The sequence below is a fragment of the Trachemys scripta genome, chromosome 7 (assembly GCF_013100865.1).
Source record: "Trachemys scripta elegans isolate TJP31775 chromosome 7, CAS_Tse_1.0, whole genome shotgun sequence".
Taxonomy (NCBI): domain Eukaryota; kingdom Metazoa; phylum Chordata; order Testudines; family Emydidae; genus Trachemys; species Trachemys scripta.
The window spans coordinates 81,161,987-81,177,734 of NC_048304.1; the positions used below are offsets into that span (position 1 = coordinate 81,161,987).

The following is a 15,748-nucleotide window of genomic DNA, read 5'->3' on the forward strand; positions in this document are numbered from 1 at the left end:
AAAGCCAGGAAGTGGCGGCTCAGCCCGCGCTGCTTCCAGCAGCTCCCATTGGCCTGGGGCATGGAACCGTGGCCACTGGAAGCCGCGATCGACGAACCTGCGGATGCGGCAGGTACACAAACCGGCCCGGCCCGCCGGGGGCTTTCCCTGCACAAGCGGCGGAACAAGTTTGGGAACCACTGGTCTAGATGATCCAGGACTGTAGACCCACTTGAGCAGTAGCCTGAGGGACTTCCTTGTACTGCATGGGCCACAGCAAGTGAAAAACTTCATGTTCCCCAAAGACAATGAAAATAGAAGTTTCCATCCAACACATTACTGGCATGAAATCCAATGGTGACAACGTGGAGAGGCCATGGCTTATGTACTCAAAAACCCAGAATGCTGCATACTGTTTTTGTTGCAAACTCTTCCAGTCTAATGTTTCAGCCACATTGAGTTCTACAGGAACAAAGGCCTGGAAAAATCTGCCATGCCATGAGAAGGCAGCAAATTATCACAGAAGATTCCATAGGTGGAAAGAGCTTGAGATGAGACTATGATCAGCATCAAGAGAAGATTGCCTCAGAATCTCTTTACTGGCAAAATGTTTTGAAAAGGCTTGTTGCCATTGTGAGAATGCCTGCTACCCAAAATCTAGCACTACATGGCACTTCAGATCAGCTATATCTGCCAAACAATGGAAACTTCCTTAAAATTGTGGAGCTGATGGCTGAGTTTGATGTTGTACTCCAGGAGCATCTAAGAATCAACACCCAAGAAATGTACACACACCACTATCTTGGAAAAACAATTCAAAGTGAGATCATACAGTTACTGGCAACAAAAGTCAAACAGAAGATTGTGGAAGATCTGGAGTCAGCAAGATATTAAATTATTGGAGATATCCTATCTCCTAGAGCTGGAAGGGACCTTGAAAGGTCATCGAGTCCAGCCCCCTGCCTTCACTAGCAGGACCAAGTACTGATTTTGCCCCAGATCCCTAAGTGGCCCCCTCAAGGATTGAACTCACAACGCTGGGTTTAACAGGCCAATGCTCAAACCACTGAGCTATCCCTCCCCCATTACTCTGTTATTCTGGACTGCACACCTGACATCAGCCATAGGGAACAAATGACTTTAATGATGCATTTTGTAACAGAACCTAGTGAAAATGTCCCTGCAATGCTGACCGTCAGAGAGCATTTTCTAGAATTTATTGACATCGATGATACTACAGAAGCTGATATGACAAATGTGCTTCTTAAAAAACTGGAAGATACGGGAATTGCAATAGCTGACCTGAGAGGTCAGGGCTACGATAATGGTGCCAACATGAGAGGAAAGAACAGAGGAGAGCAGACACGGATCTGAGAGTTAAACCCTCAAGCTTTTGTCCCGTGCAGTTCTCATTCATTGAACTTGGTAGTCAGTGATGTAGCATCAGCTTCTAGTGAAGCTGCTGAATTTTTTAATTTAATTCAAAGCATCTATGTATTTTTCTCTGCATCAACTCATCAATGGCAAATTTTGAAGCAACGTCAGGGAACATCCTCTCTGACACTGAAACCACTGAGTGCCACACGATGGGAAAGTCGAGTGGAGGCCATAAAGCCTATCAAACACCAAATTGGGAAGGTAGATGATGCCACAGTTGCCATTATGGAGGATAATGCTATGACAGGAACTGTTCATGGGAGAACAGTGGCAGAGGGAAATGGAATCACCAGAAACATACATGACTTCAAATTTCTGTGTGGCTTAGTGTTGTGGCCTGACATACACTTCGAAATAAATGTTGTAAGCAAGAGACTCCAAAGTGTTGATCTTGATATATCTGCAACAATGGAACAACTGAACAAAGCAAAGTCATACCTACAGTCTTACCGGTCAGATGAGAGATTTCAAAACATTCTGAAGAGTGCATAGAAGTTGGCAGAGGAACTTCACACTGAAGCTATTTTCCCACCCATTCAAGAATACAAGAGTCACTGAAGAAGACGACATTTTGATTATGAGGCACAGGATAATCCCAGGGCCAGCGCCAGGGTTTTGGCTGCCCCAACCAGCCAAAAAAAAAAAAAAAGAGCCGCAATCTGCGGTGGCAATTCGGCGGGAGGTCCTTCGCTCCGAGCCGGAGTGAGGGACTGTCTGTCGAATAGCTGGATGTGCCGCCCCTCTCTGGAGTGGCTGCCCCAAGCACTGGAGGGCCTGGAGCTGGCCCTGGATAATCCCATAAGAAACCCCAAACAACAATTCAAAGTTGAATTCTTTAACCAGGTGCTAGATTGTGCAATACAGTCAGTTGAAGAATGTTTCATGCAGCTCAAGGAACACAGCAGTAGATTTGGGATGTTGTAGGATATTCCAAAACTCCTCACTATACCTGAAGACAACCTACACCAGCAATGCAGGGCACTAGAGACAGTGTTGACACATGATGACATGTGCGATATTGATGTGAGTGATTTAGGTGATGAACTGAAAGCCCTTTCAAGATACATTTCAGCAGGATCAACTCCAAAGGCTTTTCTGGAATATATGTGCACAAATAAGATGAGCACCCTCTTTCCAAATGCTTTTGTGGCTCTACGCATACTTCTAACACTTCCTGTAACAGCTGCCAATGAAGAACCCAGCTTCTCCAAGTTGAAGTTAATAAAAAACACATCTACGCTCCATAATGACACAGGAGAGGCTGGTCGGCCTTGCAACCATCTCAATAGAGCATGAGCTGGCCCAGACTGTGGACCTTCAGGAAGCAGTTCAAATCTTTGCAACCAAGAAGGCACGGTAAGCACCACTTTGATTATTCAAACAGATAAAAATGCCAGTGTTTACTATGCAGACAAGAAAAGTTACATTTGCTGTTCAGGCGTTTGAATGTTAAGTGTTACTTAAAATTGTTGAACAAGGCATTTTAAGTTGTTAGTTCTCCTTTATTGGGGTAAGTAGCAGAGCATTACCATGAGAGGAGTAGAATAGGAAGAAGGCAGAATTGAGACCTTTCAAAGTTTTGGCCCAAGCGATGGGGCATGGGGGCATCATTTGAGCACCTCAGCATCTTTTGAATTCTTTGCAACTTACAGGGGCCATTGGTTGAGTTTTGGACATTGCTCTGATAAGATGTGCTGCCACCAACTCAGAAAGGTGATAGAATCCTGGACAGCCTCTAACAGAAGGATATTGGACTCCCTGGTTGCTAAATTTTTCCCAAGGACTACAGAGGGGGAAATGTTCTCCTAGATTTCCAGCCCGCAGAACAAAATTGAAAGAGAAAAAGAGTATTGCTAGTATTTTATAAGGCTTCCTGTAGATCTACTCAAAGAGGTTTTAAATGAGTTCTGTGAATTCAAATGAGCCCATTGATTTTACTGTGAAATAGCATATTTACTCTCTAACAATAATTTGTATATTGTCCTACATACAAATGTGTTTCCTTGGCTAACACTGTAGATAGTGTTCCTGCTTATTTTTTGTACACCTGGTATGTTAGCATAAAGTAATAAATATTTCTGTTCACCTTACCCTTATGTCTGATTATTCACAGTTATTCAGACAGTATTAATAACAGGGGAAAGATTGGCCTAACAGTGATATGCCATTGGAAACATGCTTCATTTGCACTAGATATAGAGGAAGCAGAGAGATCACTACATTGCCCTGAGTAATTTATAGAAACTAAATTAGTTGCCTATGGCAGCATACATACAAATAACTCTAAGTAAAAACCCACCTGGTTATTGGCTGGGTTTTGCTTGAAGGACCCCCACAATGACAGTGCTTACTGGGGCAAATTCTGAGTGATTTTGAGCACCTGCAATTTCCACTGAAGTCAAAGTGGGAAAATAACCTCTCAGGATTTCATATTTATTCACTGAAGAATGTACAAATAATGATAACGATGAAAAATGCATGTTCCTTCTTTTCACTCTTACTGAATAATTTAAGGATATTGGATTCTGATGTTCAATATATTACAAAGAAATTCAAACTCATGACACTGTGACCAATGTGCCTTGACACAAACCACATTTTCCAACAAAAAAGGCTGTATTTCTTCCTGTCTGTCTTAGCTACACCAATTTAGGGATATACACTGTCACTGAAGTGCAACAGAACAGAAATCAGTGTCAGTTCCCACAGTGTTTAAACACTACCCATCCGCAAGGACGAAGGGCTGAGATTGTACCACAGAACAGATGGCTGTGCTTCTCTATACCTCTTCTTTGGTTATTTGTCTTTGTTGTTTCATTTAACAGGTAATGAGAAAAGTATGTTGTTCTACAATTTTTCAGGCTCTCTCCTCATCAAAATGTCAAAAGGAAAACAAAGACTACATTTCTTTCAAACTCTATACATCATCATGCCCACTTTTTGCAACTTCTTGGGACCTCAGTCTGCTCTTGTTCCCAATGTATGCAGCTCCAGCTTGTACCTAATTTGAGCTGATTGACTAAGAATGAGCTCATACAAAATGCCCCTCTTTTCTTGAATGTACACTAAGTGAATGTCAGTCAAGCTTGACACATTGAAGACTTGTATAGGAAATTCTGCTGATGGATGTAGGCTTTAGACATCAACATTTATATAATTAAAGGCTATATTCTAAAGCAGTCTGCACTCACCAGAAAACTGGATAGGAGCAATTTGGTAAGAGGTCGGCTCTTGAAATCAAAACTAGTCAAAGAACACACAAGTCTTGGGAGTTCCTTTTGATTTGGTGTCTTTTATAGAAGACAAAGGCTTTTCAGTTTAAAAGTTAGATATTAAGGATCCAGTTTATATCCAACAGACTTACAGTGTCCCAATGAAGTGATGGTAGAAATAAGGGGAAGGAAGAAATGCTGAACATTCAATTTACTTTCCTCTCCAGACTTATGAAACTTTGTTCACCACAACTGCATGTGATGGACTCTTTACTTGGCTGATTGGGAGAAAAAATGCTGTTACTCTGTAAGGGCTCTCTCTGCAATTGATGGCAGAGGGGCAAGATTTACCTGAGTGGGGCAAGGAGGAACAGGAAGTTGCTGGACCAGGTTGTGGGGGGCACTGCCCTTCCTGGTGACTTTGGTAGGGTATTTATAAGCTAGGCAGTTCCGAAGAAGCCCTATCTCACTGGGATCAGGCTGTCAATACTACTCATCCCATCCATGGAATCAGAGTAGAACTGGGCTTCTTTATGGTCTGCTGTTGGCATTAAGCTAGTTGACCTTTTTGCCTGAAGACTGGTAAGGATTTTTTTCCCTTGCCACCAGATTGACTGAAGCAGTGTAGGTTATTTCACCTTCCCCACAGTGGGTCAGGGACCTGGTTGGGTGGGCAGAGAGGTTAAGTTAAAATGTAATGACCCAGTAATACAAAAACACGTAGCAGACGTCCAGTGCAGGTACTCATTACAGAAGGGATATGCTGATGAGCTAAAATGGAGGAGAAGAGAATTTAGAGGAAAGCATCTATTAAGGAAGCAGGGGAAGGGGGTTCAGGGTTTCTAATATCTGGGACAGTGTGGAGCCAACCCCCACCCCCTTCCTTTTCAGTCCCTTTATACGAGGTGTTGGGCGGCAGAGTCCTAGCAATAGACCCAGATTGGAAAGGGAGAGGGCTGGCAGCAGCTCCCCAAACAGGTGGGACTGGTTAAGGAAATAACGATGACCTGCACTGTACACTATGTTGCCAGGTACACCCAGATATTGTGGGTGAATAAAGCTGCAGTCTAATTAAACCACATTTATTGCTCCCTGCCTTTCTTCCAGCATAGCTGGACAAATTATGGAATTTTGTAAGCCTCAAAAGGTACCATGTATAGTAAAATACTTTGTACATTTGTTTTTCATGAATCTTAAATCAGCCTTTAAAATAGATACTGTAGAAAGCGTTGTACAACAAAGCAATTTAAATCCTTTTATCAATATGGTGGCTTCATCTTCTATTCTTTGACAGGCACAGCTGAGGACCATCTATAAAGGAATTAATATATTCTCTCCACTGGCTGCACAGGGATCAGACTTTGCATAGCAAAGGAGGGGTGGATATTTAACCACAGTTAATAGTCTCTTTTCATTTCACATAACCATAGATACAACATGTGATCACAAAAGGGATTGGTCTTTTTAAAAACTTTCAACTTTCCTATACCTAAAAGGTGCTCCTGCTACACTTGGAGCTCATATTGCTAAGAGCTAAAAATATACTTGTTGCTAACACAAAGGGCTTCATTTATACTGTACACACATTATAAAAGCAAACCTGGAATATCAATGACTGCCATGAATATGTTTAAGGAATATGATGAGGCTGGCAGAATACTGCTAAAAATTGTTGCTTCACTAGTCACAAGACGGCTAGATGGTGTCATTTGACTTTATATAAATAATGCTGAAAAGGATTTCTGGTAGGCTAACAATATTTTTACAAAGATTCAATTTTTAAAGTTGTATGCTGTAATCACAAAAAGATACTGTGTTTGTTGAGAGGAGATAACAGAATTCAAGGCAAAGTTGGTGTTAACTCATTAGATCATGGAGTTATTCTATTTTAAATCAGTAGCACAAACAGCATATAACAGAAAAGGAATTAAATTGGTTTAAAATCCAGACTTACCAGTATTTGTCAAATACTGAACTTTTTTCATCACTCCTCCAGTGTAAACCCCAGGCTCATAACTATCCATTTCACCAGAGACAATATGAGCCACCCTTGCAGCACGCCCTCGGATGGCACCGGCTGCACGATCTAAATCATCAGCATCCTGTTCTCTCAGTGCAAGGATGCACTTGTTTACATCCTCCAGAATGTGGCCTTCTGTGAACAAAACAACAGCTCCCTTTTAGATTGGATTCCTTTAGCTGTGATTCCGCTCAGACAAAGTCAAACAATGAGTTCATGCTTTCTTGCCAATTTGGATATAGTGCACAACACTTATTTGGGCATAAGACTCCAGCTTTGCCTTCTCTTGTGACACCTGGTACTTTTCATTTGATATGATTAAAACTGTTAATTGACATTCCAATAGTATTCCCCGTTTCAGCTGTATGTGCAATACTGTTCCATTTGCTGTGATAGTAATGTAGTAAGGAGTCAGGAATGGTTACAAAGGCCCAAATCTTCAAAAGTATTTAGGAGCCTAACTCCCATCAAAATAAATGGACGTTAGGCATCTAAATACCATTGAGGGTCTGGACCTAAATGTCTAAAAACATATGTAAATTAAAGTTCCGGGAAAGTTTTCATACATTCTGGATAGTTGAAGGATGGAACTAGGGGAAGATTTATTACTATAACTGAAGGTGTCCTGTGTAAATGTCTATGGCAAAGTGCTTTATAAAGATATGAATTGGGTATCTAATAATTGCCATAACTGAATTAATCTTTTCTGTGTTCATGGAAATAGAAGCATCATTGTTTAAACAATATCTATGCTGATGACTTACAAAATTCTCTGCAGCCTAAGCATATCTGGCTATTTCTCCATATTTTCCTATATGGCTTGCTGGTAGCTGAAATACATCATCAATAAAACTGAGCTTCCTATTTTGCATTCCAAACCTTTTCCCCTTCCTACTTCCACTTATTGCCTAGGTATCCATTTTTGATTCCTTCCTCTGCTTCTCCTTGCACATGCATGCTATTACCAAATCTTGCTATTTCATTCTCCACAAAATATCCAATCTATCAAGAAAAAAACCACAAAACCACTTTTGCATTTCCATGAGTTTGTCCCTGAGATCTCATCTCAATTGATCATCTCCATTTCCTGCTAGGTTAAGTATGTTTGGTCTTCAAGCAAGATAATGAGTCACCTTGCTTATAATCATATCTTCTGTGATGAGACTGTGAAATGCTTATTTGGTTAGACACTTAGCAGATGCTTCTTTAACTACCAGATGTTTCCTTAACTCACTTTACAAAATGTTGATGGGTCCTCATGAATGTTAAATATCAACTATATGTGAAAGGTAGCAATTACTGTGCTGTATACTTATTTTGTAGTGCTATGGAGTGATTATCCTATTTTACTGTGTCTACTTACCCTTTTTGTTATATACTGATTTTGTATGTTTTTATTTTGTTTGATCCTTTTACTGGGATGGTCATCTTCACCCCCAAGCCATTTTCTGGTTCAAATCTTAATGCCAAAGGAATTTTTTTGACTTTCAAAGGGGCTGTGTATATTTCTGCACTGTATCCTCTACCTTTAGAAACCTGTCCCTAAGTGTTTAATTCTTTGTGCCATAGATTCCAAGCTTCTTGGAAATGTATATATTATATAGAGGGCTATATTATCTATACAGATGTGTAATCTAATACCTGATTGCAGTGTGGGAAACAGCTACCCTCCTTGACAGTTTCAATTTATAATATCATTAATTATGTTTATGATTTTTTGTACCATGGCTTTTAATACCATTTTCCTCCTGCTGGCAACAGTAAGGTATATTTATGTTTTATAGACAACTTTTGATTCTGATCTAAAAATAATGATACAATTAGAGAGGAGGGGGACTTGCAAAGCTCTTCATACAGAAGAGTCAGATTTTTCTTTTTTAATTCAAGGGCCTCAGAGCTCTCACCTGCCAAATAAGACACTGATTCACCAAGGTGCTTAAGCATATGGCTAACGTTAAGCATGTTGAAATACTCACGTGCATAACGTTAAGTATGTGCTTAACTAATGTAATTAATTGGGGCATTAAAGAAATAGGTGATTACTCATGATGGGAAAAATGTCTACTATTTTCTTCAAATAAAATAAACAGTTCTTAAAAGTCACAAATAATGTTCATTGACCTTCTACCCTAGGTGTTTCTTTCATATACATCTTGTTATTGAATTACTTCATTTCATACACAGACCTAAAATGAGCCCTTTTTTCTGCTCAGATGTATTGTAAAATAACATCAGTAAGAGAGGATGTGAATAAAACAGATTTTGGTAGCAACATTAAGAGTCTCTACACAATAAAGCCATCCAGTTCCTACACCCCGCATGTTAATACAGGATGTATGTTGTTGAACACTGCATAAAGAATATGTCAGTATTAACTTAAACCTTGTACTATTACATGGTTATAAAAAGGGAATCATGTTTATAGTCATTTAGAAACCCAAAATAACACACCAGACAAAATCCACCAGTGTATAAATCACAAAGTATTTAATTGAATACAATGCAGAAACTCCTCAAACATTAACAACTATCACAAACCTCACCACATTCCACTCCAAGTGCAAGCCACATTTCTTTGACCTTGCCTTCTCTGATATAAACACAGAGCAACATCTATATAATAAACATCCTACCAAAAGAAGACACTCCACTTCACACACTTCTCCTAGGGAAAGGATAACAGAACACACACGTGACAGATGTCAGTCATGTCACTTAGTGCAGTATGTTGACAACAGAGGTATAAGTGCTTATATAGAATAGAAACACTAAGAGGACCAGGGGATGGGAAAGGATGGCAATTAGAAAAAAAAAAGCAAATTTAAATATAGAGGACAAAAAGTACTATTAGAAAAACTGTCCTTCAGGATCACTAATGTCAATTGCATTTTACAACACAATAATTTCTGAAGAAAAAAGCATTAACGATATAAGCAGGACAAATATGTTCTTGGATGTACATTTTCAGAAGGTTCATTCTGTTGCCTGAGACATTCATTTCAGCATTGCACATAGAAAACATTAATTTAAGTTTATATTTTGTTTGGGTTTTACCTTAGGATGTACAAATAATTGATTGGGCTGGCAGATTCTATTTGAGATTAATTTTCTCTCTCTCACGCAGATGGTTTCAAGGGATCAGCATTTTAAAAACACACACACAAAAGCTAAAAAATGAAAAAAAAATGTTTCTGAAAGTGAATGTCTATTAATTAGAAAATTGGCAGATGAAAGGGATCAGTATAATTGGCTAATGAAGGTTTTAGCTTACATGAGAATGGATCGTCAACTGTCTGTGTAAGAGCTTTATAGCAATATTAAGCCTTCTAAGGTATTTATAACCCCTGGAGGAAAATTTAAGGAATTTTCTCCCATTCATTTTAAACTAGGGCTATCGATTAATCGCAGTTAACTCAGGTGATTAACTCAAAAATTAATCACAATCAAAAATTAATTGTGATTAACTGCACTGTTAAATAGAATACAAATTGAAATTTATTAAATATTTTTATGTTTTTCTACATTTTCAAATATATCTATTTCAATTACAACACAGTACAATGTGTACAGTGCTCACTTTATATTTTTATTACAAATATTTGCACTGTAAAAATGATAAACAAAAGAAATAGTATGTTTCAATTCACCACATACAAGTACTGTAGTGCAATCTCTTTATCATGAAAATGCAACTTTCAAATGTATTTGTTGGTTACATAACTGCACTCAAAAACAAAACAATAAAACTTTACAGCCTACAAGTCCACGCAGTCCTACTTCTTGTTCATCCAATCACTAAGAGAAACAAATTTGTTTACATTTATGGGAGATAATGCTGCCCACTTCTTAATTACAATGTCACCTGAAAGTGAGAATAGGCATTTATATGGCACTGTTGTAGCTGGCTTCGCAAGATATTTATGTGCCAGATGCACTAAAGATTCATATGCCTCTTCAGGCTTCGTCCATCTTTCCAGAGGACATGCTTCCATGCTGATGACGCTTGTTAAAAAAAATAATACAGTAATTAAATTTGTGACTGAACTCCTTGGGGGAGAACTGTATGTCTCCTGCTCTGTTTTACCTGCATTCTGCCATATATTTCATGTTATACTTGTCTCAGATGATGACCCAGCATGTTATTCATTTTAAGAATACTTTCACTACAAATTTGACAAAATGCAAAGAAGATACCAATGTGAGATTTCTAAAGATAGCTACAGAACTCGACCCAAGGTCTAAGAATCTGAAGTGCCTTCCAAAATCTGAAAATGATGAGGTATGGACATGCTTTTAGAAGTCTTATAAGAGCAACAGTCTGATCCAGAAACTACAGAACCCAAACCACCAAAAAAGAAAATCAGCCTTCTGCTAGTGGCATCTGACTCAGATGATGAAAATGAACAAGTGTCGGTCCATACTGCTTTGGATCGTTATCGAGCAGAACCCATCATCAGCATGGATGCATGTCCTCTGGCATGGTGGTTGAAGCATGAAGGGACATATGAATCTTTAGTGCATCTGGCATGTAAATATCTTCCGACGCCAGCTACGACAGTGCCATGCAAACGCCTGTTCTCACTTTTAGGTGACACTGTAAACAAAAGCAGGCAGCATTATCTTTTGCAAATGTAAACAAACTTTTTTGTACATAATTCTATATTAGTAAGTTCAACTTTCATGATAAAGAGATTGCACTACAGTACTTGTATTAGGTGAATTGAAAAATACTATTTCTTTTGTTTTTTTACACTGCAAATATTTGTAATAAAAAATAAAAATAAATATAAAGTGAGCACTATATACTTTGTATTCTGTGCTGTAATTGAAATCAATATATTTGAAAATGTAGAAAACATCCAAAAATATTTAAATAAATGATATTCTATTATTGTTTAATCACACGATTAATCATGATTAAAAAAAATAATCGCTTGACAACCCTATTTTAAACCACTTAAAATAAATGTTGGAGGAGCTGGAATGTTAGCAGCTTGATCATCAACTTTTTGTCCTCAGTTACACCTGTGGATTCCCAATGAATTTAAAGTAATTGCATGGATGTAACTGAGAGCAATATTTGATCTTGTGTGTCCTGGTTAAAATAATTGACTTCAGTCCAAGACATTCAGGCCCAGAACTTCAGCAGGTATAAACTGGTTTAGCTCCATTGAAGCTATGCCAGTATACACCTGCTGAAGATCTGGCCCATCGTGTTAGAACCTAAGCCAAAGTCTACTGAAGTCATTGGGAAGATTCCCAATTATTTCAATGGGCTTTGGATCAGACCCGTACAGTCACAATTGCGGAACAAGGGGAGATAGGTGCTTCAGATCTCAGCTTCACAGTTCATCATCTACCCAATTTAGGCAGACAGTACCTCAACAATCACATGTCCATTCATGAGTTATTTAAAACTCTCAGCAGCCTGCATTGCACCAACATGTTATCTTTTCTTCCTATTAACCAAGCTCTATAGCACGGCCCTGTAGCTTGCTCCCATCCTTAATATCACATTATTTGATCTGCTTTGCTCCTTATTTTATTTTTTTAAATGGACATTTGAGCCTTTTTTGAGTAAATTTTCCGACATTACTTCAATTTCAACAGGTGACCCACAATTTTAAATGCTGCTAAAGAAAAAGCATTCATACATAGATCAAATCTAATGAGATCATTCTCCTTGTTTGGTTTAGTAAGACACCGCTAATCCATAATGGGAAATTGGTGTCCACATGATAATCCCCTCTCTTCATGGCTGTACGCAGTGCAGCCCCTGGAAGAGATGTTCCATCTCCTAGCCAACTGAATGTAGAAACCAAATTTTATCCCCTGCTCAGAACTAAACTTGGAAAAGGCTTGCCGCAAGAACTCTTCCAAAGCTGCAAAAGCATATTGAGCATAAAGTAACACTGAACAGCAAACTCACTATTCTTTAACAGGCTAGTTAAAACATAATCCTATGAGGGTTCGACCCTAAAGAATTTCCCCACCCCCCAAAGAAGGAACAAAAGAGCAGCACCATGAGCAGGGCCGGCTCCAGGCACCAGCTTGCCAAGCAGGTGCTTGGCGCGGCCACTTTGGAGAGGGGCGGCACGTCCAGCTATTCGGCGGCAATTTGGTGGAGGGTCCCTCACTCCCGCTTGGAGCGAAGGACCTTCCGCCGAATTGCCGCCGCAGATCGGGATCGCGGCTTTTTTTTTTTTTTTTTTTTTGCCGCTTGGGGTGGCAAAAACCCTGGAACCAGCCCTGACCATGAGAGAAAGGAATATTGCTTTCTTTGGGGGCAGTGACTGACTAGTGCAAAAGCCAGGTGGCCATTCAGACAAAGGAAATTGCCAGTTTCCTATTCTCAAACATAGTTAATGTCCACTAATCCTCACAAATAGGAGTGTACCAGCACTTAAGAGGTATCTTGACAAGGGAGCTAGAAAAAAGGAAAAAAAAGATACACTCCTGGCACTATATACAACAGAAGTAAGGGTATTAATATAAGGGCAGAGGATGGGGAATAAACTGCATTTTACCCCCTCGCTACAAGAGATATCTGCTGAGGTCAGTATATCTAATCTCCAGTTCCTACTGAAGTCTTTGTACCCTGGACAGGGAATTGCTTTGCAGATTTCCTCATAAAATGCATTGGGTTGTTTGGCAGAAGATGTCAAACTTAGTTTAGTAAATTGTGCTTCGATTTTCTCTGGAGGTCATAAACCTTTGGCTCTGATATACATGTTATAAGTCATCTGGTAATATGAGTTTTTGACACTTTTCTTTGACTACTGGATGATGCAGAATTATTGATCTTCTGAAACCCATGGTGTATTCATATAGGTTTGACATCTCATCTGGCATATAACTGGGAAAATATAGGGAGCTAGCTGGATAAAATGCTCTTTTATGTGCTTTGACCTTGTCTTTTTCTTCATTTTTCCTGGGCCAGAATATCCATCATGGTCTCACAGAATTTGGGAGGGAAAGTACTTTCTTGATTCTTCTCTCCACAATCCTCTGGCTAAGATATAGGGAATTTTCCTTCCTTAGCTCATAAATGGAGAAGGAGAATTCTGCTTTTTCTGTTTCTTTGATTTGCTTATGTGACAATTTGGGGCAGCTGGGCCTGAGGTCCCATTTCCATGAAAGGGTAGCAGATAGAGTGTGTGCCCAGGAAGTGTGCCAGAGAGGCCAAAGAAAGAGACAGTCCTGGAGCCAACCCAGACCAAAGGAAGATTAAGTGCACATGGGTGCAGCATGGTAGAATCCAAACACAACAGCCAGGTGAATGTCCTGTGGGTGAACTTTACCAGCATTAAGAAGAACAGGAGTACTTGTGGCACCTTAGAGACTAACAAATTTATTAGAGCATAAGCTTTCGTGGACTACAGCCCACTTCTTCGGATGCATATAGAATGGAACATATAATGAGGAGATATATATACACACATACAGAGAGCATAAACAGGTGGGAGTTGTCTTACCAACTCTGAGAGGCCAATTAATTAAGAGAAAAAAAACTTTTGAAGTGATAATCAAGCTAGCCGAGTACAGACAGTGTGATAAGAAGTGTGAGAGTACTTACAAGGGGAGATAGAGTCAACGTTTGTAATGGCTCAGCCATTCCCAGTCCTTATTCAAACCGGAGTTGATTGTGTCTAGTTTGCATATCAATTCTAGCTCTGCAGTCTCTCTTTGGAGTCTGTTTTTGGAATCTATTTGGAAAGCTGTTTGGAGGGGGATTCTACAGTACAAAAGAAATATCTGTCCTTCAGTGCATGGAGAGAGGCTTGTGCCACACATTAAATATATCAAACCACCAAGTTGATTGCCTGGTCTTTTTCAGCATGTTTGCCATTTTGAGGAGCAGAGTTGCTTAGAGAGCTGGTAAATAAAAACAATTAGGTAGGTAGGGTCTACAAACTAACAAGTTACATTCCCACTGACAGAAAAGTAAGGATTCCATTTTCCTTTCTACTTGATCTGCATAAAAGAAGGTCTGAAGATTGCAATTTTATTGCTTTTGGTGAGAAATGACTTAGCCTTGATCAGGGCAAAATACATCTGTTTTCTGCCCCCCATAGCTAGGAAATGAAAGCTTGTAGTTGATGTACTTGTATTCTAAAAACAAGATCTAGCTAAGAAATTGTCTGGGTTCACAAAAATATTTGTAAAAAACTGGGAGATTTTTAGGATTTATTAATTCTTTAGTCTAAAATGCAAAATAATCATTTTTCTTACAAAATAGTTTATCTGAGTTATCGGTGGGACAATGGATATTAATGAGATATGGAGCAAGGGATATATAATGAGGTATAGAACTTTTAGTTTCTTATTCAGTTCAAATCTGGTCCCAGTCTGTAGTGAGGAAAAAGCTGTTACAATCTGACAAGCTTTCCAGTTGTCTATGGGAAACAGTGGACTCACTGCAGTTCCTAGTCCATATTTTAAAAATAATACACTGCAGGCACCCTTGTTAATAATCTCAGGGGTGAGGCCAGGCAATGAATGAAGACCAAACTATCCTTGCTAGGCCCCTTCAGGTCAGGGCTGAAGAGTATTTAGGAAGCTTGCATCACTTCTGCTTGTGCTATACTTTTTCTGTGAGTAAATAGAGGCCTTCAGTCTGTTCAGCACTTCCAGGGATACTAAATTCACTTTGTAAACTGAAAGTCTATTTCCTTCTGCTACATTAGCAGTATGTGACTGCAGACTTTTTTATATAATTTTTTAAATCTCTTTTACAACGTTAATAACGGAGCATACCCTATTATGTTAAATGCCAGCTATTTTAGAGATGTCAATAAAATATTGTCAGAGGATAATGGCCATCTGCCGCTCTTAGATAATTGCTCAGGTGAAGACGCTCATCCCATGGTAACATTCTACTATAACAGCTTTATGTCTTCTATACCAAACAACTGACGTAAATGTGATAAGTGTCTGATGCAGTAAAATTTGTCCTCTATGCCTTTGTTGAACAGCAGGTAAAAAACTGTCATTTGATCAACAAAAGCTGGTTTGGGATAGAAACCTCATGGAACCTCCACACAAATATGATAAACTCTTACCTGTGATGAACGCATGATTTTTCCTAGTGGTTGAATTG

At 39.2% G+C, this 15,748-nt stretch overlaps 1 protein-coding gene across 1 annotated transcript in view; it reads right to left on the reverse strand.

Moving 5' to 3' along the window:
• CTNNA3 (catenin alpha 3) overlaps positions 1 to 15,748 on the reverse strand; it is a 960,805-nt gene that overhangs the window by 214,241 nt on the left and 730,816 nt on the right. Inside the window, exon 12 of the mRNA XM_034775301.1 lies at positions 6,583 to 6,783. Coding sequence (XP_034631192.1) covers positions 6,583 to 6,783 — 201 coding nt within the window. The remainder of the gene's footprint in view (positions 1 to 6,582; positions 6,784 to 15,748) is intronic.